Consider the following 23,875-nt stretch of genomic DNA (forward strand, 5'->3'; position numbering starts at 1 on the left):
AAGAATATAGAAAAACTATTCAAGGCATTAGATAGATCACCCCTAGAATACTGTGAACCGTTTTGGTTGTCTTATCTGAGCAGCAATAATATATTGGCATTGGAGGGAGTCCAGAGAAGGTTCAGTTGGAATATCCTGGATAGCGAGGATTTATTTGACTGAGAGGCTTGCTAGTTTGGGCGTATACCAATTGACGTTTAGAAGGGATTTATTGATAAGATTCTTAGATGGATTGACAGGGTAGATGCTGAATAAATGATGGGGAGATCATATTTACCTTGTAGGAGAATCTAGGAGCAGAGATTGCTATCTCAAAGTAAGGGGTTGGTTTCATTTGGTTAGGGATATTTCTAGTACTTAAACATGCTTGGAAGGATGCTCATTGTATTATGCAGCTATGGAAGACACTGGCATTTACTTTTCAAATACATAATTTCTTTCTTCACTTTGCATGCTGGTTGTCATAGTGTATACAGTTAATTCCTTTTGACTCAGCATTTGTGTAGCTGGTGAATGGTGTGAAATTGTTTAGAACAATTAGAAGGTATCATGGGTTATGGGGAAAATGTCGCAAAGCAGAGTTGAGATTTTCAGATAAGCCATAATATAATTGAATGGCAGATGGGCGAAATGGCCTACTTCTAAATCCAAATCTGATTGGTCTATATGCAAATGTCTCTGAATACAGACTTGTAAAAAATATAAAATGGTGCTCAACATATGAACAGTATAACTGTCCCCAGTAGTCACCAAATTCATCTGGAAAACCTCACTCATGTTGACAACTGATCAGAGAGAAGTCACCCCCCCCATGAATAGAATGGAAGGAACTGATGAGGAGCTGCTTCTGCACACAGAGTATGAGACACTAAAGTAGAAAGCATAATCTCAAAAATTGTTATCTATAGAGTATTGTCTGAGTCACATGCAAATTGGCAAAGGATACGTATAATTAAATGTGTATGTAGATTAAAAGAGAAGTAGATCCAGAGTAAAGTGGGACAGTCTACACATAGAACATAGAACAGTACAGCACAGAACAGGCCCTTCAGCCCACGATATTGTGCTGAAGAACCATGCTGGAATTAGTATTCTGATGAACTGCATTAGAGAGAGAAGGTTTTTAACTAAAAAGTGGGGGAAAGGGATTAAATGTGGAAAGATGTGGTATATTAAAGAGTAGAGATAAGAGAAGATGGGATGATAGTAATATGTGGTATGAAGGTCAGAGAATGACAAAATGACAACCTTGAAATTAACCAACGATTAAGACTGGGTTAGTCTATTAGAACCAAGCCCTGCTATTCCTGTTACTCAGCAGGTCTAGCATCCGAAGAGAGAAAATAGAGTTAGTTATTTAGTTAGATTCCCTAAAGTGTGGAAACAGGCCCTTTGGCCCAACAAGTCCACACCGACCTTCCGAAGAGTAACCCACCCCCCTCTGACTAATGCACTGAACACTACGGGCAATTTAGCATGGCTAATTCACCTGACCTGCACATCTTTGGACTGTGGGAGGAAACCGGAGTACCCGGAGGAAACCCACGCAGACAGTTGCCCAAGGCTGGAATCGAACCTGGGACCCTGGTGCTGCGAGACAGCAGTGCTAACTGCTGAGTCACCGTGCCACCTCTGTTTCAAGGTCCTGTGTCCCTGGCTATTTCTGGAGTCAGCAGAAAAGTTACAGATTTTCACATGTAAAGGTTCCGTGATTTGCTTGTCTTGACAGAAAACCAGGTTTCTGTACATAAACAAAAATCTTAATTATTATTTGGGATTAGACACTTGCTCCAGGTAAACAATTGGCATATAAATCCACTAATTAAAACTCTTACAATCTCTCCCTGATGCAGACAAAAAGGAAAATAAAATGTGGATGGTGGGGCGCAAAATAACTGCACAGAACCCAGTATCCAGTCACTGAGTTACCATTTATTTATTAGTGCACAGCTGAGGAGTTTCTAAATCCCCTGTTAATTTTTTTTTATTTCTGACTCTCCCTTTTTTGTTTTTTGCTTTGTTTTTCAGTTTTTTAACCCAACACTACCGCCTAACAGTGGCACTGCTTATTTATCCACAGCACCCATGTCATGTATGCAGGTGTCGGACATAGTGAAGAACAAGCGTGTTTGTTCTTTGTTTCTATTCCACCACCAGGAAGAAAGGAAACACCAGAGTGGCCACTGACCAGCAATACCCTTCTCGACAAAGGGCAATGCTGCGTGGTCAAAAAGTAAAGGGGAGGGCAGGGATTAAATCCCTTGTTAATATTGGTCAGCTAGTGCCTCCTGATTGACCAAGTTAGCAACCCCAATCAATAACCTCTTAGTCAATTGGTTCCAATCACTATAGTGGGGAGCAAGTTGGAAAGCAGTTCAGTGATTCCTGTTCACAGAGTTACTGAGAAGTTTCTTATGTTTCTTCTACTGATCACCATGCTGCTTTTTGGTTGTCTTTCTCTGTTTGCATCCATTGGTTTGCAAGAGGCCCGGGAAGGAGTACTCTGATTTATCAATCAAACATCACACTTACAGTAACTGCTGAAGAAAAACTGGTTTACTTCAGGCTTAAAGTGGGTTTGCTGCAGAGAATGGGGAGAACTCCTGAACTGGTAGAGATTGGAAGCTTCTCTGTATAGCCCTTAACTGTCCAATCACTGAGAATTAGTCACAGTTGTTGGCAAGTAGAAGACTGTTGTCATCATTCTGTGGGCTAGTGATTAGTTATCAATCAGCTACTTCTACCAACTAAAGCTCCATTTGTACACAACCCTTCAGCTCCTGTTCATCTGTGACTGCATTTCAACCACTGCTCGAATTAGTATCTGTGTAAATGATGTTTGCAAGAAGTGTCTGCAAAGTGGGACAAGATAGAGGAAATAGTGGGTTAGGGAATAAATCAGTGGAGACACAGTGGCAGACTTTTAAGAGGATATGTCAGAATAAGCACATTCTTACCAGAGAACAAGTCTAGAGGGAAGGTGTATCATCCATGATTAAGTAAGAAGTTAGAGAAAGCTTTGAACCTAATGAAAAGCATAAAACTACACATAAGATGAATGCCAGGTCAGAATATGAATAAAAGTTATTCAGGAGGAAGAAACTAGAATATGGGAGGAAGCTAGTTAGAAATATAAAAGGTTTGTGGGCATTTAAAAGGAAAAGAATAAATGAAGTGATTCTTGATCCTCTGGAATGTGAGAATTAGGAGTTAATAGATAATGAGGAAATAGCAGATGAAATGAACAAATATTTTGTCTCTGGCTTCACTGTAGAGGATCTAAAAATGTTCAACTAACTGCTGTAAATCAGGAGGTGGAAGGGAGTAAGTAACTTAATGAAATTACAGTCAGTAGGGAATTGGTACTGAGCAAACTAAGTTGTGCGTTGCTAAGTCTGTGGGTCCACTTGGGCTTTATTTATGGTCTTAAATGAGATGGCTAATGTAGTAATATATATGTTGGTGTTAATTTTCCAAAGTTCACCAGATTCTGCAAAGGTTCCATCAGATTGTAAATTAGCAAATATCATAGATCTATTCAAGAAGGAAGACCATAAAACCACTCTTGACATTTTCCCAATAACAGATGTTAAGCTAATTAGCCTACAAGCTTTTTTCGGTCTCCCTTTTTGAATAAAGTTACATTGGCGGTTTTCAAATCCTTTGGTACTTTTCCAGAATCTAAAGTGTTCTTGCAAGAATATGACCTGAACATCTGTTTTCTCTGTAGCTACTTCTTTTTAAAATTTTAGGATGCCAGGAAACTAAGCTTTTAATCCTTGTACCTTTTCTCCAATGATAGTCATTGTATTCATGCCTATTCCCCCACTGCTTGAGTATTTAATATTTTTAGAATGTTATTAATGTCTTCTATGTAAAAACTGATGTAAAGTATTTATTCCATTCCTCTGCCATTTTCTGGTTCACCATTATTATTTCCTCAGCCTCATTCATTAAGGGACTATGTTCCGTTTGGCTTTTCTCTTCCTTTTATATATTTAAAGCAAGTCTTGCTGTCTACCTGTAAGCACTCACTATAGATGTGTTTGCTCTAGACATTGGTGTCCAATATCTTCCACTTGCTACAGCAGCAACAATACATCACCTGCCCTATCGTATTTGATTTAATTAATTAAGGACTCCATACAAACGAGTCCCCCCAAGGCTGGAGTCAAACCTGGGTCTCGAGTGCTGTTAGGCGTAGTGCTAACCAAGGGCTACTATTTGATTTTTGGAGCCTGCAATTTTGATTTTCATGTCTACTTTTTTGTTCTCAATAACTTATTTATTTGATAATGCCATCACATAGTAATAACGCCCTTTATATTTGTGTTGACAAGTGGTATTTGGAGTCAAGGGAAGTGTCATTTGCTCGACACTATAGTATTTAAATTGCACAAGACACCAGACATAAGTTAACAAAGATTTTTTTTTCAAAATAGCTGACACACTTCTAAAGACATCTTCTGCAAACCAATGAGGCCACAAGTGATGTGTTTCCATTGCACATATACAAAGCTAGATCATTTTAACCGGGCATGAACAATATTATTTACTACATTTCAGATCTTCATCCCAAATTTGATTTAATAGTTGACAGTATTAATTACAGTAGGATCTATTACATTTTTCCAAGTAGTTCCTGAATATACACAGCCCCAAACTAAAGATTCCACACTTACTCTTTTATTCATTCACTCATGGGATATGAGCATCGCTGGCTAGTCCAGCATTCATTGTCCATCCTTAGTTGCCCTTGAGAAGGTGGGGTGAGCTGCCTTGAACCACTGCAGTCCATGTGGGCCGCGTCCCTTGTCCCCTCCACCTCATTTGCACCCTCATTACCCTTGTCCATGCAACCCACCTGGCCTCCTTTCCCCCTCGTGTCTGACAGCTGCTTTTCCTCACAACTTCTCTCTTACAGCTACCCCTTTCTGTCCTCCTCCAGCTGACACTCCCCAACCTGGACCCAGCAGACAGTACTCCCAGATGCAGCAAAAGGGTCTTGCAGCCTCAACAAAAGGTCACCCAGTCAAAAGGGCCACCGAAGGCCAAAGGTGAATACCAAATGTCAAGCCATTCCAGCTCTCTGTCCTGAACCTTGGCTATTCATTACCAGATCTTAGCCATGTCAAAAGGCTCCACTGATGACACCCTCAATATCCAAACTGCTCACTGCTGGCCAATCATAGGTTTCTCTTCTTTGTCTGATGCTGATGGTCTCAGTAGCATGCCTATCTGCAAGAGAACCAACATGTGATTATAAGCATATGAATTAGATGCAGGAGTAAGCGGCACGGTGGCACAGTGGTTAGCACTGCTGCCTCACAGCGCCTGAGACCCGGGTTCAATTCCCGACTCAGGCGACTGACTGTGTGGAGTTTGCACGTTCTCCCCGTGTCTGCGTGGGTTTCCTCCGAGTGCTCCGGTTTCCTCCCACAGTCACAAAGATGTGCGGGTCAGGTGAATTGGCCATGCTAAATTGCCCGTAGTGTTAGGTAGGGGTAAATGTAGGGGTATGGGTGGGTTGCACTTCGGCGGGTCGGTGTGGACTTGTTGGGCCGAAGGGCCTGTTTCCACGCTGTAAGTCTAATCTAATCTAAGCCACTCAGACTCTCTAACTTCCTCTGCTATTCAATAGGATCATTGCTGATTTGTTAATGTTCTGAATTTCACATTCCCATTCACCCTGAAAATCTTAGATCCTTCTTCGGCAATTTATCTCTGCTTCAAAAATATTCAGTAACTGTCTTCTGAGGCAGAGAGTTCAAACATTAGAGAAAACTAAATCACGGTCTCTGTCCTAAATTGATTGACAATTTCCCAGTGCCCCATAGTTCACAACAAACTCCCTCTTCAAGACCATTCAGGATCTTATACTCTTTATTCAAATCATTGATCACTCTTCTAAACTCTGGTGTAAACAATCCCAGGAGAAAGTGAGAACTGCAGATGTTGGACAAGACCAATCTGCCCAACCTTTCCTTATAAGATAATCCACTCATTCCACCGAGAAAATGTCCCTTTATTGCCTTCATTGTATTCACATTCTTAAATAAGACCACAGGTACACACTCCTTGAGATGTGATCTCATTAATGCCCTATCTAACTGAAGCACAACCTTAATTTTAGGTTAAGTTCCTCTTGAATTAAAGACAGCGTCACAGTAGTGTCTTGTGACTCTTCTATTAAACAAAACTAGATTGCTTTATGCCTTGGAATTCCACAGTCATTCTCCAATTGAATAATATTCTGCTTTTTTCATTCTTCCTGCCAGTGAATAACTTCATTATCTTCCCACATTGTGCTTCATCTGTCAGAATTGTTCCCACTCATTCAACCTATCTATATCCATCAGCAATTTGTCTTCTCCATAACATTCTTTCCAATGTTTCTTAGTGTCATCTGAAAACTTAGTGACCAGGTCTTAGCTCCCATCTAAGTCACTGATATAAATTAGAAGAAGTTGTGGCCACAACAGATTCCTGCAGGATTCCACTTGTCTCCTTGTTTACAGTGGATTCACTACTGTCGGATCCACGTGCTTGAGAGGTTGGCTCCTGATAAGATTTTGTTTAATTGATAGGTCCTGACGAATTCTGCAATACTTTGAAGTAGACAGAGGATTTGTCTTGCATTTGCATTTCTGTGTTGTCTGCAGGATGTCACTATCCCAGCCACCACCAACCTTCTCCCCGCTCCCCCCTCCTTGCGTCATCTCATCTAATGCCTTCTACAAATTCAAGTATAATATGTCCATTGGCTCCCCTCTCTCCAGAGAATGTGACCACTTCTAATAAATTGGTGAAATTTTTCGTTCACTGACTCTTTCTGATTACGTTGTTTTTCTAAATACACAGCACTTTGCAGACCTATTCTAATACCTCCCCACAGCAGACGTAAAGCTAACAAGTCTGTAGATTCCTATTTTCTACTCTCTTGTTTAGTGGGACTTCAGTGGAGTGAAACTAGGAATTTGGTTTAAAGTGGGAATCCAAATTCATTTTAAAGTGAAATTGAGACTTAAAATAGCATAAACAAGAGGTATGATTATTGCATAATAGCAGAGGTTAGCATCCAACTGCCTGAAATTCTTTGTCTAAATGAGTTGCTGATTACCATAGCAAAGCAATGACTTTGAGCAGGTGTGTACAAAACAGGGATTTTTGCACAATGTGGACAATGTGGGTGGAAACTTCATGAGAGACAAAGGTCAAGTGTGTGAAACAGGCAATCTGGTTCAAAGTGTGAATTCAGTGCAAAGGGGGAACAGAAGTGCTTATTAATGTTTACTGCAAGAAATAAACTCTCCAGAGCAAGAGGGCGAAAGTGAGGACTGCAGATGTTGGAGGTTAGAGTTGAAAGTGTGATGTTGGAAGAGCACAGCAGATCAGGCAGCATCCAAGGAGCAGGAAAATTAACATTTCAGGCAAAAGCCTTTCATCATTGCCCGAAACGTCAATTTTCCTGCTTCTCGGATGCTGCCTGACCTGCTGTGCTCTTCCAGTGCTCCACACTCAATTCTCCAGAGCAACAGCTGAGCAGGAGAGAATAAAATCCATGGATTGAGAGGCCTAAAAGCAGAGAGATCAGTAGCAGAGTGACAGCACAAACCACAACAATGATGCAAGTGCAGGGAAAGCATTTAATAATGAGTAAGATTGGTTAATATTTCTAGCCTTTAAAGTAAAAGTAAGGTCTTCAGCTTGTATTTAGGCCTCTAGCTTTTTCTTTTGTATTTTCTTTGAAAAAGCTCATTTAAATGTAGCTTTAATTCTATTTTTATTTTTTAAAATGGCAGTAAAATGTAAACAGATAATTTGGAGTAATTAAGGGGAAAAAGTTAAATCTCCCTGTGTCTGTGTGGATTTCCCTGGTGTCATAGAGAAGTACAGCATGGAAACAGACCCTTTGGTCCAACTTATCCATGCTGACCAGATATCCCAATCTAATTTAGTCCCATTTGCCAGTTTTTAGCCCATATCCCTCAAAACCCTTCCTATTCATATACCCTGCCATTGTACCAGCCTCCACACTTTCTCTTGCAGCTCATTCCATACACACACCACCCTCTGCGTGAAAACATTGCCCCTTAGGTCCCTTTTATATCTTTCCCCTCTCACCCTAAACCTATGCCCTCTAGTTCTGGACACCACCCACCCCCCCCCTCCCCCCACCTCCACCCCAGTGAAAAGACTTTGCCTATTTATCCTATCCATGCCCCTAACGATTTTATAAACTTCCTATAAGGAGTTAGCATTGTAGATGGTCCAGGGAAAGCAGCCCCAGCCTATTCAGCCTCTCCCTCTAGCTCAAACCCTCCAACCCTGGCAACATCCTTGTGAATCTTGTCTGAACCCTTTCAGGTTTCACAACATCCTTCCAAAAGGAAGGAGACCAAATTGCACACAATATTCCAACAGTGGCCTAGCCAATGTCTTGTAAAGCTGCAACATGACCTCCCAACTCCTATACACAATGCTCTGACTAAGAAAGGAAAGCATACGAAATGCCACCTTCACTACCCTATCTACCTGCACCCTCTACTTTCAAGGAACTACGAGCCTGCACTCCAAGGTCTTTGTTCAGCAACACTCCCTCAGACTTTGCCATTAAGTGTAAAAGTTCTGGTCTGATTTGCTTTTCCAAAATGCAGCACCTCGCATTTATCTAAATTAAACTCGTCTGCTACTCCTCAGCCCATTGGCCCATCTGATCAAGATCTCACTCTATTCTGAGGTAACCTTCTTTGCTGTCCCCTACACCTGGTGTCATCTGCAAACTTATCAACTATACCTTCTATGTTCATATCGAAATCATTTACCAGCACCAGTTGTTGTGGTACTCCACTGGTCATAGGCCTCCAGTCTGAAAAGCAACCCTCCACCACCACCCTCTGTCTTCTACCTTTGAGCCAGTTCTGTACCCCAAATGGCTAGTTCTCCGTGTATTCCATGAGATCTAACCTTACTAACCAGTCTCCCATGGGGAACCTTGTCGAATGCCTTACTGAAGTCCATAAAGATCATGTCCACTGCTCTGCCCTCATCAATCCTCTTTGTTACTTCTTCAAAAGCGTCAATCAAGTTTGTAAAACATGATTTCCCACACTCTGTTGTTTTATATATTTCCACGATCTGACTACATATCTGTTCCTCTAGTTCCCACTGGTTATTGGGAGGTCTATGGTATAACTCCATCATAGTGCTCCCACCTTTCTTTTTCCTAATTTCTATCCCCGCTGGATAAGCATTCCAAGATGTACTCTTGGTACAGCTGTAACATGCAGTATCATCCACCAAAAGTGGCCTAACCAATGTCCTGTACAGCCACAACATGACCTCCCAACTCCTATACTTAATTCTCTGACCAATAAAGGAAAGCATACCAAACACCACCTTCACTATCCTATCTACCTGCGACTCCACTTTCAAGGAGCTATGAACCCGCACTCCAAGGTCTCTTTGTTTAGCAACACTCCATAGGACTTTACCATTAAGTGTACAACACCAGCCCTGATTTTTTCTTTCCAAAATGTAGCACCTCACATTTATCTAAATTAAACTGAGTCTGATCAAGATTCCATTGTACTCTGCGGTAACTTTCGTCGCTGTCCCCTACACCTCCAATATTGGTGTCATCTGCAAACTTATTAACTATACCTACTATGTGCACATTCAAGTCATTTGCATAAATGACAAAAAGCAGTGGACTTAGCACCGATTCTTGTGGCATACTGCTGGTCACAGGCCTCTAATCTGAAAAGCAATCTTCCACTACCTTCAAGCCAGTTCTATATCCAAATGGCTAGTTCTCCTTGTAATCCATGTGAACTAACCTTACTAACCAGTCCACCATAAGGAACCTTGTCAAATACATTAATGAAGTCTATATAGATCATATCAATTGCTCTGCCCTCATCAATCCTCTTTGTTACTTCTTCAAAAAAACCTCAATCAAATTTGTGACACATGATTTCCTGTGCACAAAGCCATGTTGACTATCCCTAATCAGTCCTTTCTTTTCCAAATATATATAAATACTGTCCCTCGGGATTCCCTCCAAGAACTTGCCCTCCACTGATGTCAGGCTCACTGGTCTATAGTTTCCTTGACTTTGCTTAGCATCTTTCTTAAATCATGACACCATGTTAGCCAACCTCTAGTCTTCCGGCACCTCATCTGTGACTATTGATGAATCAAATATCGCAGCAAAGGGCCCAGCGATTAACTCCCTAGCTTCTCATAGAGTTTTAGGGTATATTTGATCAGGTCCTAGGGAATTATCCAACTTTATGCATTTTAAGACATCCAACACCACCACCTTTGTAATATGGACTTTCTTCAAAATGTTGCTATTTATTTCCTCATGCTCTTTATCTGACACATCCTTGTCCACAGCAACACTGATGCAAAATACTCCTCCATTCATTGCAGTTCCACACATGGGTGGCCTTGTGATCTTTAAGGGGTCCTTTTCTCTCATTAGTTACTCTTTTGTCTTTCAGGTATTTCTAGAATTCCTTTCGACTCTATTTGACATAGCTATCTTATGTCCTCTTCTTGCAGTCCTGATTTCCCTCTTACATATACTTCTACTGCCTTTGTATTTTTCTCAGGGTTCACTGGATCTCTGCTGTCTGTACCTGACATATGCTGCCTTCTTGACCAAAACCTCAATTTCCCTCATCACCTAGCATTCCCAGCACCTAGCAACCTTGCCCATTACCCTAACAAGAATATACTGTCTCTGGACTCTCATACTTTCATTTTTGAAGGCTTCCAAGTTTTCCAGTTGTCCCTTTACCTGAGAACACCACCCCTCCCCTCCCCCACCCCCAAGTCAACCTTTGAATGTTTTTGTCTAATACCATCAAAATTGGCATTCCTCCAATTTAGAACTTTAACTTTTGGATCCGGTCTTTCCTTTTCCATGGCTGTTTTAAAATGAATAGTATTATAGACACTGGTCCCAAAGTGTGCCCCACAGAGACCTCAGTCACCTGCCTGACCGTATTTCCCAAAAGGAGGTCAAGTTTATGGCTTTAGCAAATCTCCTTGCCAGTTGTCTCCTTCCAATTCAGGCGCAATCTGTCCTTCTACCACAGAAGCGATTCCAATGATCCAAAAATGGAGAATGTACATTCACATACTGAATCAGAAACTTTTCTTGTACACAGTTAACAAGCTTCTCTCCATCCAAGCCCTTAACACTATGGCAGTGCCAGTCTACTTTTGGGAAATTAAAAACCCCTACCGTAACCACCCTATTATTCTTACAGGTAACTGAGATCTCAGTTACAAATTTGTTTCTCAATTTCCCACTGACTTCTGTAGGGGATGAGCGGGGATCCATAGTACAATCCCAATAAGATGATCATCCTTTTCTTATTTCTCAATTCCACCCAAACAACTTCCCTGCACGTATCCTCCCTAAGTATAACTATAATGTTATTTCTAATCAAAAGTGCCACTTCCCCTCCTGTCTTGTTTTCCCTCACTTTTCTTCCCTTCCAATGGCATCTATACCCTGGAACATTGAGCTGCAGTCCTGTCCATTCCTGAGCCACGTCTCTGCAATTGCTGTGATATCTCAGTCCCATGTTCCCAACAATGCCTTGAGTTCATCTCCCTTACCTGTTAGACCTCTTGTATTGAAATAAATGCTGTTTAATTTCAGTCCTCCCCCATTCAGGACAGGCAGGAACAAAGCAAAGAATGTTTGAATTGCTTCTTTTCCCAGCTGTATCAGTCTCAGACTGGTCTCTTTCCTAGCTAGCTCTCTGGGTCCTACTCATCGTACAAGTTTAAATCCTCCCGAGTAGCGCTCGCAAATCTCCCTGCCAGCATATTAGTCTTCATCCAATTCAGATGCAATCCATCTTTCTTATACAGGTCACTTCTACCCCAGAAGAGATTCCAATGATCTAAAAAAGATGAATCCTTCTCCAAATCTTCAGCCATACATTCATCAGCTCTATCCTCCTATTGATACCTTCACTAGTTCGTGGCACTGGGAGTAATCCAAATATTATTACCCTCGAAGACCTCATTTTTAAATTCCTGCCTAATGTCCTAAATTCTTTCTTCAGAACCTTGTCCTTTTTTCTTCCTGTGTTATTAGTTCCAATGTGTACATCAACCTCCTGTTGGTCCCTCTCCCCTTTGAGAATATTCTGCACCTGCCTGTGATATCCTTGATCCTGGCACCAGGGAGGCAATACACCATTCTGCGTCTGTCTAGAGAGTCCTGTATCCTAATTGATTCCTTGGAACCTGATGCACCCCTCATTACATTAGAGCCATCCTCGATACCAGAAACCTGGCTGTCAGTGCCTGAGAGTCCAAAACTTGTTTGAAATGGGGATAGCCACAGGAGACCCCTGCACTATTTGCCTTCCTCATCAACTTTTCCTGAGGGTAACCCATCTACCTGATTGTACCTGCGGTTTTTCTACCTTCCTGCAACTGCCAACCATCACACCCCTGTTCCTGTAAATTCCTCACTCCTCTAATTGCTGCTCCACCCCATCCATGCGATCCAATAGAGTTCGCAACCAAGCATATTTCCTGCAGATATTATCATCAGTAACATAGAACTCTCCCTAATCTCCCACATCCGACAGGAAGAGCATATCATTCTGCTGAAGGCCATTTTGCACTTTATCAATCTACAGACCCAGAAAATGGCCCAATCTTATTGCTGTAAAAACACTGCTCCAGGCTAACATAATACCCAAGTTTTATATTTTAAAATTTTAATCCAGAGACAGATCTCAAGACAAATATATAATCAAAAGATAATCCACTCTACTCATAGAGTCTTAAAGATGTACTGCATGAAAACAGACCCTTCGATCCAACCCGTCCATGCCAACCAGATATCCCAACCCAACCTAGTCCCACCTACCAGCACCCGGCCCAAATCCCTCCAAACCCTTCCTATTCATATACCCATCCAAATGCCTCTTAAATGTACCAGCCTCCACCACTTCCTCTGGCAGCTCATTCCAAACACATACCATCCTCTGCATGAAAAAGTTGCCCCGTAGGTCTCTTTTATATCTTTCCTGTCTCGCCCTAAACCTATGCCCTCTAGTTCTGGACTCCCCAACCCCAGGGAAAAGACATTCCTATTTACCCTATCCATGCTCCTCATAATTTTGTAAATCTCTATAAGGTCACCCCCTCAACCTCTGACGATCCAGGGAAAATAGCACCAGCCTGTTCAGCCTCTTCCCTGTAGCTCAGTCTTGTGGATTTCCAAAAAAATGTAAGGTTGTTCTTTAAAACTGACCACTTAACTACTCCCCTGCTTTGAGCTCCCTCACTGGGTTTCTCCAATGTCAGCTATAAATTTCACTGTTTGTTTATTTTTCTTAGACCAACTCCAGTGTCCAGAGATACTTGAAACCAAACAGCAGAGGCAGGCAGCTGTGCAGGTCGGTTTACTGCTGGGTCGGGCAGCTGTGCAGGTCGGTTTACTGCTGGGTCAGGCAGCTGTGCAGGTCGGTTTACTGCTGGGTCGGGCAGCTGTGCAGGTTGGTTTACTGCTGGGTCAGGCAGCTGTGCAGGTTGGTTTACTGCTGGGTCAGGCAGCTGTGCAGGTTGGTTTACTGCTGGGTCAGGCAGCTGTGCAGGTTGGTTTAGTGCTGGGTCAGGCGGCTATGCAGGTCGGTTTACTGCTGGGTCAGGCAGTGTGCAGGTCGGTTTACTGCTGGGTCAGGCAGCTGTGCAGGTCGGTTTACTGCTGGGTCAGGCGGCTATGCAGGTCGGTTTACTGCTGGGTCGGGCAGCTGTGCAGGTTGGTTTACTGCTGGGTCAGGCAGCTGTGCAGGTTGGTTTACTGCTGGGTCGGGCAGCTGTGCAGGTTGGTTTACTGCTGGGTCAGGCAGCTGTGCAGGTTGGTTTACTGCTGGGTCAGGCAGCTGTGCAGGTTGGTTTACTGCTGGGTCAGGCAGCTGTGCAGGTTGGTTTACAGCTGGGTCAGGCAGCTGTGCAGGTTAGTTTACTGCTGGGTCAGGCAGCTGTGCAGGTTTATTTCTCTATTTTGCACCTCCCACATGGACACTGCTTTGTCTCTTTCTCCTTGTTTAAAGTGCCAGTGTTTTGATCTTTTTTTTCAAAGTTCCAAAACAAAACAACAGCTTATAAAGCAGTAATTAATGCTTCTAGAATTTGAGGAAATCAGCTTCAACACTGAAAATACATCCAAAATGGAGCCGCTCAAACAGCCACAATTTTTACCCATTCTCCATCTAGAAAGGCCTATCTGTACCACTGACTATAGTGTCTGCTACCACTAGCCTACACTTTGACCCTTCCTGCTGTACAACAGAATCAATTTTGGTGCCACTGACTTGCCTGCTGCTTTCTCCAGAGCGACCATCCCCCATGGATATGGATAACAGTGCACTTGTTTTGGAGGGGAATAGCGATAGGAGACTCCTGCATCGCCTACCTGCCCACCCACCCTTCTTGGTGGTCACAGTAAGAGAAAAAAAACACTGAGCAGAAAAGTGTAGAACTGAGTTAATGGCACAAATCATTGCGAATTAATATGATTTATTAGTCATTGCAGAGACATGGTTGCAGGATGGTCATGACTGGGAATTAAGTATCCAGAGATAGCAGACTATTTGGAAGGCCAGACGGGGAGGTAAAGGAGGTGGTGTAGCTCTGATAGTCAAGGATGACATCAGGGCGGTGGTCAGAGGTGACAGAAGTTTGGCACAGTGGCTCAGTGGTTAGCATTGCTGCCGCACAGCACCAGGGTCCCAGGTTCGATTCCAGCCTCGGGCGACTGTCTGTGTGGAGTTTGCACATTCTCCCTGTGTCTGCATGGGTTTCCTCTGGGTACTCTGGTTTCCTCTCCCATTCCAAAGATGTGCAGGTCAGGTGAATTGGCTATGCTAAATTGTCCATAATTGTTCGGTGCATTAGTCAGAGGGGGATGGGTTACTCTGCGGAGGGTAGGTGTGGACTTGTTGGGCTGAAGGACTTTTTTCCACACTGTAGGAAATCTAATCTAATCAAGTTCTATGGTGAATGAGGTTGAATCCATTTGGGTGGAAATGAGAAATTCTAAGAAGAAAAAGTCACTGATAGGTGCAGTTTGTAGGCTACCAAATAATAATATCACATTGGATGGGCAATAAACAACAAAATAACTAAGGTCGATAAAAATGTACAACAATTAACATGGGGGATTTTAAGCTACGCATGTTATGTTTGAACCAGGTCGGTCAGGGTAGCCTTGAGGAGGAGTTCATTGAATGTATCTGTGATAGTGTTCAAGAAAACAATGTAATGGAACTGACAAGGGAGCGAGCTATCCTCGGTCGGATCCTGTGTAATGAGGCAGGAATAATTAATGATATCATAGTTAGGGATCCTCTTGGAAGGAGTGACCACAGTATGGTTGGATTTAGAATACAGATGGAGAGTGTGAAGATAAAATCCAACACCTGGGTCCTGTGCTTAAACAACAGGATGACAGGGAGTAAACTGGAAGCAAAGACTTTTATGGTGTCATGGTTGATAAACAGTGGAGGACTTACAAAGCAATTTTCAAAGTGCTCATCAAAAATATATACAAGTGAAAAAGATGGACTGTAGGAAAAGGATAGTCTGCCACGGGTATCTAAGGAAATAAGGGAGGCTATCAAATTGGAAGAGAAGACATACAAAGTGGCCAAGATCAGTGGGAAACTAGAAGATTAAACGTGAACAGAAAGCCACAAAAAGAAATATAAAGAAAAGTAAGATAGATTATGAGAATAAACTAGCTCTGAATATAAAGGCAGATAGCAAAGGTTTCTATAATGACATAAAACAAAAAGAGGTGCGAAAGTAAATATTGGTCGTTTAGAGTCTGAGAAGAAGAATTTAGTTATGGAATCTGAGGAAATGGCTGAGGCATTAAACAGGTATTTTGTGGCAGTCTTCACAGTGGAGGACATGAATAACATGCCAGTCATTGACTAGGACAGAAATAGGTGAGGACCTGGAAACAATCTTTATTATGAAAGAGGTAGTGTTGGGCAAGCTAATGGAGCTAAGGATAGACAAACCTTGCTGCGATGGAATGCATCCTAGGGTGCTAAAAGTGTTGGCAGGAGAAATAGCAAATGCACTTGTGGTGATTTTACAAAATTCACTGGACTCTGTGGCAGTTCCAGCAGTTTGGAAAATAGCAAATGTGATGCCACTGTTCAAAAAGAGAGGTAGACAAAAGCTGGGAAGTATCGACCCATTACCTTAACTTCTGCAGTGGGGAAAATGCTTGACTGTATTATCAACGAAGAAATAGCAAGGCGTCTGCATAGAAATTGTCCCATTAGACAGGCGCAACATGGGTTCATGAAGGACAGCTCATGCTTAACTAATCTACTGACATTCAATGAAGACAGTACGAACACAGTGAACCCGTTGTCATATCTAGATTTCCAAAAGGCATTCAACAAGGTGCCACACAAAAGGCTGCTGCATAAGATAAAAGATGCAAGGTGTTACAGGCAATGTATTAGCATGGATAGAGGATAACCAACAGGAAGCAGTGGGAATTAAGTGAGTGCTTTTCTGGTTGACAATCAGTGCCTAGTGGTGTACTTAGGAATCAGTGTTGGGACCGCAAGTATTCAAAATTTGCATATCTGATTTTGAGTTGGGAACTACGTGTAGTGTGTCAAAATGAATGGTAGAGCAAAGTGTGCAGAGGACTGTGAAACTTTGAAAAAGGACACAGTTTAAGTGAGTGAGCAAAGATCTGGCAGATGGAGTACAATGTTAATAAATGTGAAGTCGTCCATTTTGGTAGGACTAACAGTAAAAAGGAGTATTACATGAGTGCTATGAAATTGCAGCATGCTGCTTCGCAGAGGGACCTGGGTGTCCTTGTGCATTCTCAGAAGGTTGGTCTGCAGGTGCAGCAGGTAATTAAGGCGGCAAATGGAATTTTGTCCTTCATTGTTACAGGGATTGAGTTTAAAAGCAGGGAGGTTATGTTGCATGCAGTTTTGGTCTCCTTTCTTGAGAAAGGATGTACTGGCACTAGAAAGCGTGCAGATGAGGTTCACTGGGTTGATTCCGGATTTGAGGGGGTTGGCTTATGAGGAGAGATTGAGTAGAGTGGGATTATATTCATTGGAATTTAGAAAAATGAGGTGGATCCAGTAGAAACATATAAAATTATGAAGGGAATATAAGATAAAAGTAGAGAGGATGTTTCCATTGGCAAGTGAAACTGGGACAAGTTTGGTATTTGGCAAAATGAGGGGGGATCTATTAGAAATTAGCCTCAGAATTCGGGGGAGCAGATTTAGGACTGTATTGAGAAGGAACTTCTTCACCCAGAGGGTTGTGTATCGGTGGAATTCCCTGCCTAGGGAAGTGATTGAGAGTTCCTTATTGAATGTTTTTAAAGCTAAGATAATTTTTTGAACAGTAAAGGAATTAAGGGTTATGGTGAGAGGGTGGGTAAGTGGAACCGAGGCCACAAAAAGATCAGCCATGATCTTACTGAATGGTAGAGCAGGCTCGAGGGGCCAGGTGGCTTACTCCTGCTCCTAGTTCTTGTGTTCTTAAGTAAAACCCATCAGCAAAGACTGAAGAGGAGGGTGCTGAAGGTGAACTGAAAGGATCTTCATAATGATTTAATCAATGAGTTTGAGAGTGTAGAAGACATTTCTGTTAGACTGCTTTCTTGTTCTAGTTTGCCTAATAGCTTTACATTAACGCGCACACAAACTTAGTTATAACAATGCTGAATTAGGTCTTTAATGAGATCTCTTAGGTCATAGTTCATGATCCAATACGAGTTCAGTTTGAGTTGCATATCGAATAGTTACTGAGAAAACTGATAGAGCTGAGGCTAACAATTCCCCAGTCCTGCTTGACTGCATCCTAGTAGATACATCGATATAAACTTTTCAACATTAATTAGAATTTGGAAAGGTTCCATCAGAGTCCAAAGTTAGACTAAGGAGAGTCAATGGATGTGATTTATTGGATCCCCGAAGGCTTTTGAATAGCTGCTAAATAAGGTAAGAGCCCGTGGTGTTAGGAGCTAGGTACTGCCATGGATAGAGATTGGCTAACTGGCAGAATGCAAAGAGTGAGGATAAAAGGGTCTTTTTCAGGACGGCAGGCAGTGAATAGTGGAGTTCTGCAGGGGTCAGTGTTGAGACCACAACTATTCACATTTTACATTAACGATACAGACAAAGGAACTGAGGGCATTGTTGCGAACTTTGCAGATGACACAAAGGTAGGTGGGGTGACAGGTAGTGTAAAGGAAATGTGGAGGCTGCAGAAGGATTTGGACAGGCAAGGAGATGGAATACAATGTGAGAAAATGTGACGTTATGCATTTTGGCAGGAATTAAGGTGTAGACTATTTTCTAAATGGGGGGAAAAGGCTTTGAAAAACTGAAACACAAATGGTCTTGGAAGTCTTAGTTTAAGATTCTATTAAGGTTAACACATAGGTTCAGTGGCGGTTAGGGAGGCAAGTACAATGTTAGCATTCATTTCAAAGGGCTAGAATATAAGAGAAGAAATGTACTTTGAGGCTGTATAAGGCTGTCATCAGACTGCATTGAAATATAGTGAGCAATTTGGGCTCTGAATCAAAGGAAGGAGGGGGTCAAGAGTGTTGTATTATTTTTTCTGAGATTCTTACACACTTGATGCAACTGCAATATGCCAATTTCTGCAAACAGGCAACATTTTAATAAGAACTGTACAGAACCAACTTTGGAAAAACTCCTAACACCATGCTGTCTGAACAAAGGAAACAGTTCTTCCTCTATACAACATCTTTACATCACAGTCAGTAATGCCCACAAGTCAACCCCAGCCACTCCCTCACAGTCACATGTCAATCGACACAATACAGTGACCACATTTCCAGAAACAATATAATGTAAATCATCCCTTCGTGGTCAGATCTGTTGAAAATCGTTTATTTTTAACTCCAGGGAGTAGTCAAAACTCCAACTGTAATATTCTTATTGATTTCTGTGTAGGGGATAAAAATGTAAATGGTAGGAGATGACTATGTAAATGGCTTTTGAATAACTAGAGCATGGCCATGTAAATGGCTCCGAATGCCAAGAGATGGGAATGTAAATTCCTTACCATCTACCAGTAAGTCAGAGGCATCCCACCGTGGCCTCGGGATATCCAGGTTCCTACAGGTCAGCAGAGCAAATTAACTCTTTAATATCTCAAGAGGAGATTTACAAAAGAGGATAAAGGACTTGTCATATGAGGGGCAGCTGAGGACTTTCATCTGTACTTGATAGAGTTTAGAAGGATGGGGTGGGGGAGGTCTCATTGAAACTTACAGAATACTGAAAAGCCTGGATAGAATCAACATGGAGAAGATGTTTCCACAATTAGTAGAGACTACGTCCCAAAAGCACAGCCTCAGAGTGAAGGGACGATCCTTCAGAACTGAGATGAAGGGGAATTTCTTCAGTAAGAAGGCGGTATATAATTCATTGCTGCAGAAGGCTGTGGAAGACAAGTCATTGAATTTCTTAATTGGTAAGGCGACCAAGGGTTCCAGGGAAAAGGCAGGTGAGTGGTGTTGAGAAGCTTATTGGCTGTGATCTGATGGTGGAACAAACTCATTGGGCGGAATGATCTGATTCTGCTCCTCTATCTTATGGGGAGAGGTGAACTACCGAGATAGGACTGCCATCGAGTGTGGGGGAAAGAGGGCTGTCATGGGTGGAGAGATGTTGAGGGATGAAGATCCTTTGTAAAGGAGAGACAGAGACTGCCAAGGTGATAGTGAGAGGATGAAGCAGGAAAAAAGATTTTAAACTGTTCAACAAAAGACTGATAGCTAAATGGGAACCAGGAAAACTGAGTTAATGAATTCTGTGCAAAACCATGTGGAGTCCCAAGCTTAAGGCTGTTTGAGTCAGGAACTATGATAGAGGGGGAATATAATGGATGCTATTTTAATGAACAATTGGGCTACTTATTATTGAATAGTTTTATTCCATGAAGATTTGCATTTACATGTTATCAGGTCTCCAAGGGCTCACTATGAATTACTTGAAGTGCAGTGTTTGTGTTAGATACAAATATTCAACTGTGATCTCTCCAGTCCATGGAATCAGTGTTTAGGGTGATGGCATTTTGCTTATAGAAGCTCATATTAGCTGCTTCTAACATTGTGTCTAACATCAGACTGTTGCCCCCTGCCAGTTCAAAATCTGTGATGTCTGAGAAATCGAAACTTTCCTGATTTATTGTGGTTTTAACTTTCATGGAATGTTGCTAATTGAGTGCATTGATAAATTCTTCTAAAACTGCTTCAATGCCAGTCTATATACTTCACATGTCAACACAAATATGCGATATTGTCACTTTGTGACTGCATCTTCTAATAAAGGCTTTAATGAAAATGGGGGGAAAAAGCTGCTTAAAAACCTCTGAAATTCAATTGCAATTCTGAGAAAATCTCAGAAGCACTTGGCAAACAAAATTATTCCAATTTTTGGTTGTGATCTTTGTGAATTAGCATCCAATCCCCAATCTCTGTACTTACTCCATTATCAGTTGTCTGTGTTCTATATCCACTGAATCTTGCACTTTATCCACCAGAATTTGGAGGAAATTATCCAACGAGACTTTTTTCCTGATGTGGAAAAGTTACGTGCTCAGAGAGAGTATTTGGAGGCTGAAGAGAATGGCGACATGGAAAAGATGCGTGAAATAACCATAAAATATGGTTCATCACTGCGCAAACCAAACTCCGGAACTCCTGCAGCTTGTAAGTGAAGATATTGTCAGTTTGTGGCTCAGTGGTAACAAATATTTCTCCACGACCTTTTTAAAAGATGCAGTGTTTCACTTTTATCACACAGGACGAGCACATGGCTCTCACACTGCACAGGGGTGGGGGCATGGTGAGTGTGTCACTGGAGATCAAACTCCACTGTTTTTGTTCTGATCTCTTGCAGATGTCACGCCTGCTACTTTTGAAACTCCCGAGGTTGTTGCAGGATCTCCATCATCCCGGAATAAAGCCTGTCAAGATGGAATGCCAAGTGCTGATGAAGGTGGTTAACCTATGCATGTCTCTTTAATAATTAGAAACTGTTCTTTCCTATTGAGTGGTCATAAAGGAATCATGGTGCATTAAAGTGCTAAGCTCAGTGCCCATATCCACCTTAGAGTGACAGGAATTGCTCTGTTTCTTTCCAGGAGAGAAGGACAGGAAGAAGGAAGAGAAAGAACTTCCAACCCTGGATGCTTTCCTGGGCAGAAGCACTAGTGAGGACAATGCCTCCTTCAATCAGATCATCGAGATTGCTGAAGAGAGGAACAGAATCAAACATGTGTGGCTATATGATGCTGAGGAAAAATCAAAGCAGGTATGACCACTTGTCTTGTTTTAATTGCGTACCCTATTCTCTTTGCTCAGCTTATGGACACCTCAACGTGGACAACAAGATCTCTGGTAAATTAGTAGGTGGTAAAATGGGAGTTGCAGGCCAGTGGTGTTGCCTTTTCGTGAATAGAAACCACCGTGTCCAATACTGTGCCTTCCGCACTTGTCTGAGGGATGTTGGTTCAGTTTATCTTGATTTCCCCCACAGCAAGGCACGTTGCTTCAGTTGTGCAGAAGCCTGACTTTTTAAGGTTTTAAACAGGCTGCCTCCTGTGATATACCAATAATATATGTACCTAGAATCTGTCAGTGGCGATGGAGCTGAAGGCAACTCAGCTATGGGAGATACCATCTTTTTGCTACATGGTTACCTGCAATGTAAATGGGCAACCCACCCCCTGGCCCCCAAGTGTTGCAGTGTCATGCGGGATTGTACACCGGTCTCTCGTCTATCACTTATCCAAGAATGTCTGTGTCATGGTTTCTCGTTACAGCACCGTGAAGAAATGCTGGCACTGCCATCATCCAAGTTCCATGCCATCACAGCTGGAAAAGCAGGCGTGGACACCTGGGAGTATAAAGCCAAGAATGATCTGATGTATTACCCGGAAGGTAAGATGTAGACTGATGTCTCATTCACTCATCCTGCCTAGTGTGGATGTTGCTATCCTGTTGAGTTGCTCTGGGTGCTGATGCCCACCAGTCTAGCAATGATGTCATAGGACAGTCTCAGAATGGAGAGGGAGTCACACTGAATATTGGTGTATGATTGGATGAACATTTTGTCATTTGATAGTTACTGGACAGAGGAGCAATGCCATTGTCATTGTTGGTACTGACGGAGAGGCAGAAAATACTGATGTTGGTCAGGAAAAATATCCTGAGCGGTCAGGGACTTGACAGAATATAGGAGCAACAGAGCTTTGACGAGACACTTGGAGGGAGAAAGGTGTAAGTCAAGGAAGAAAAGTGAAACCCCTTCCCGCTGACAGAATGCTTCAGTACATGCAGTTTGACAGTATTGCTGTTTCCAAGCAAAGTGGCAATATAAAATGAAAGTGAGAAGGGACTGGTCTTGGTGCATTAGTGATCATTTTCCAACAGCCCTGCCTCACTGCACCTCAGGTGGTTTTGCAGATTGTATATTTTGAAGTTTCTTGCAGTTGTTGGGTGTGAATAAAACCTGAACGGCACCCTGAAATGAGAAGACTGGTGTTACTGAGGGGTGGAGTACTAAGGAACACAGGAGACATTGATTATCATAGGGCCAGGCTTTGAATACAGTTCAGTAGGGAGGGGAGAGGAGGGTGGTTACCAGTTGTCCAATGGTCTTGATTAACTCCTTGTCGTAAATGAGCCTTCCACCTCAGTTGGAGAACAGTTCTTGGAACTGGAACTGTCACACATGAATGTATTTATAACTCCCTCCCAACAGCCCTATGGGTACAGCTACCACCATGTGGACTGCAACAGCTCAATGAGATGACTCACCATTGTCTTTTAAAAGGTAATTAGGGATCTATAGTAAACACTGGTCTTACCAGCAAAACCCACTTCTCACAAATGAATATAAAAAGGTGTGGTGTAACAAAATGGGTGTATAGTATTTCCATTGTTTCCCAGCCTTACTGCATCACCTGATCTATAACAGGAGTGCTACCACTCGAAGTGGAAAGAAACTTCCAACTTTTGTGATTGGGTACTGAAGACTTGGCAAGGTCTGTTATCCAGGCTGCATGCTGTGTTTCTGTAAAGACAAATCCTGTGCTTTGTGGACTCTGGTGGGTGAATTTCCAAACCTGCTCCATTCATTCACTCAGTTTGAGCAGTGGACTAATATGATCAGATTTGCCACATAACAAAGCTGCAAAGTGTCCTGAGCTGGACAATCTGACTGCAGCCTTTTCTTCTTTCACAGGACATGGGCTTCACTGGCTGGGCCAGTATTTATTGGCCACACCTAATTGCCCTGGAAAAGCTGGTGGAAAGTTGCCTGTGATTTGTTTTAGCTTGGATTCCACTGCCGTGCATTCCCATGATGGAGTCTAGACATTCCTTCTCCCATGCAGCCATGGGACTGAGCACTTTTTCCTGTGCTCCCCCCTGACACCAGCTGCTTCCCATCTCACATGCTGACTGCTGCAGTTTGTTTGTTTTGCAGGAGTGAAGGATGATGAGCTCTTCAAGAAACCTCGTGAGGTAGTTCACAAAAATACCCGTTTCCAAGGTGATCCATTCAGTCGAGCCCTGAGCAAGTCCCAGCTACAGCAAGCAGCCGCTCTCAATGCACAGGTATATAAATCAAACCTGCTTCAATTTTAGACCCCTCCACTATGTCGCTTTTTCAGTAACTCACCATAATTACCACCCCTAGTAGGTGCCTGCACCCAACTCCTAACTTTCTCCTTCATTTTCCCCCCTCTTCCAATTGTCCTCAGTGCCTCAGCCCTTGGCTGCCTGAGT

At 42.4% G+C, this 23,875-nt stretch overlaps 1 protein-coding gene across 1 annotated transcript in view; it reads left to right on the forward strand.

The window, feature by feature from the left end:
• Positions 1-23,875, forward strand: part of ess2 (ess-2 splicing factor homolog) — a 54,688-nt gene that overhangs the window by 11,235 nt on the left and 19,578 nt on the right. The window contains exons 2-6 of the mRNA XM_060843884.1: positions 20,623-20,791; positions 20,982-21,080; positions 21,226-21,395; positions 21,907-22,024; positions 23,574-23,704. Coding sequence (XP_060699867.1) covers positions 20,623-20,791; positions 20,982-21,080; positions 21,226-21,395; positions 21,907-22,024; positions 23,574-23,704 — 687 coding nt within the window. The remainder of the gene's footprint in view (positions 1-20,622; positions 20,792-20,981; positions 21,081-21,225; positions 21,396-21,906; positions 22,025-23,573; positions 23,705-23,875) is intronic.

Source organism: Hemiscyllium ocellatum, chromosome 24 (assembly GCF_020745735.1).
Source record: "Hemiscyllium ocellatum isolate sHemOce1 chromosome 24, sHemOce1.pat.X.cur, whole genome shotgun sequence".
In the NCBI taxonomy this organism is placed as follows: domain Eukaryota; kingdom Metazoa; phylum Chordata; class Chondrichthyes; order Orectolobiformes; family Hemiscylliidae; genus Hemiscyllium; species Hemiscyllium ocellatum.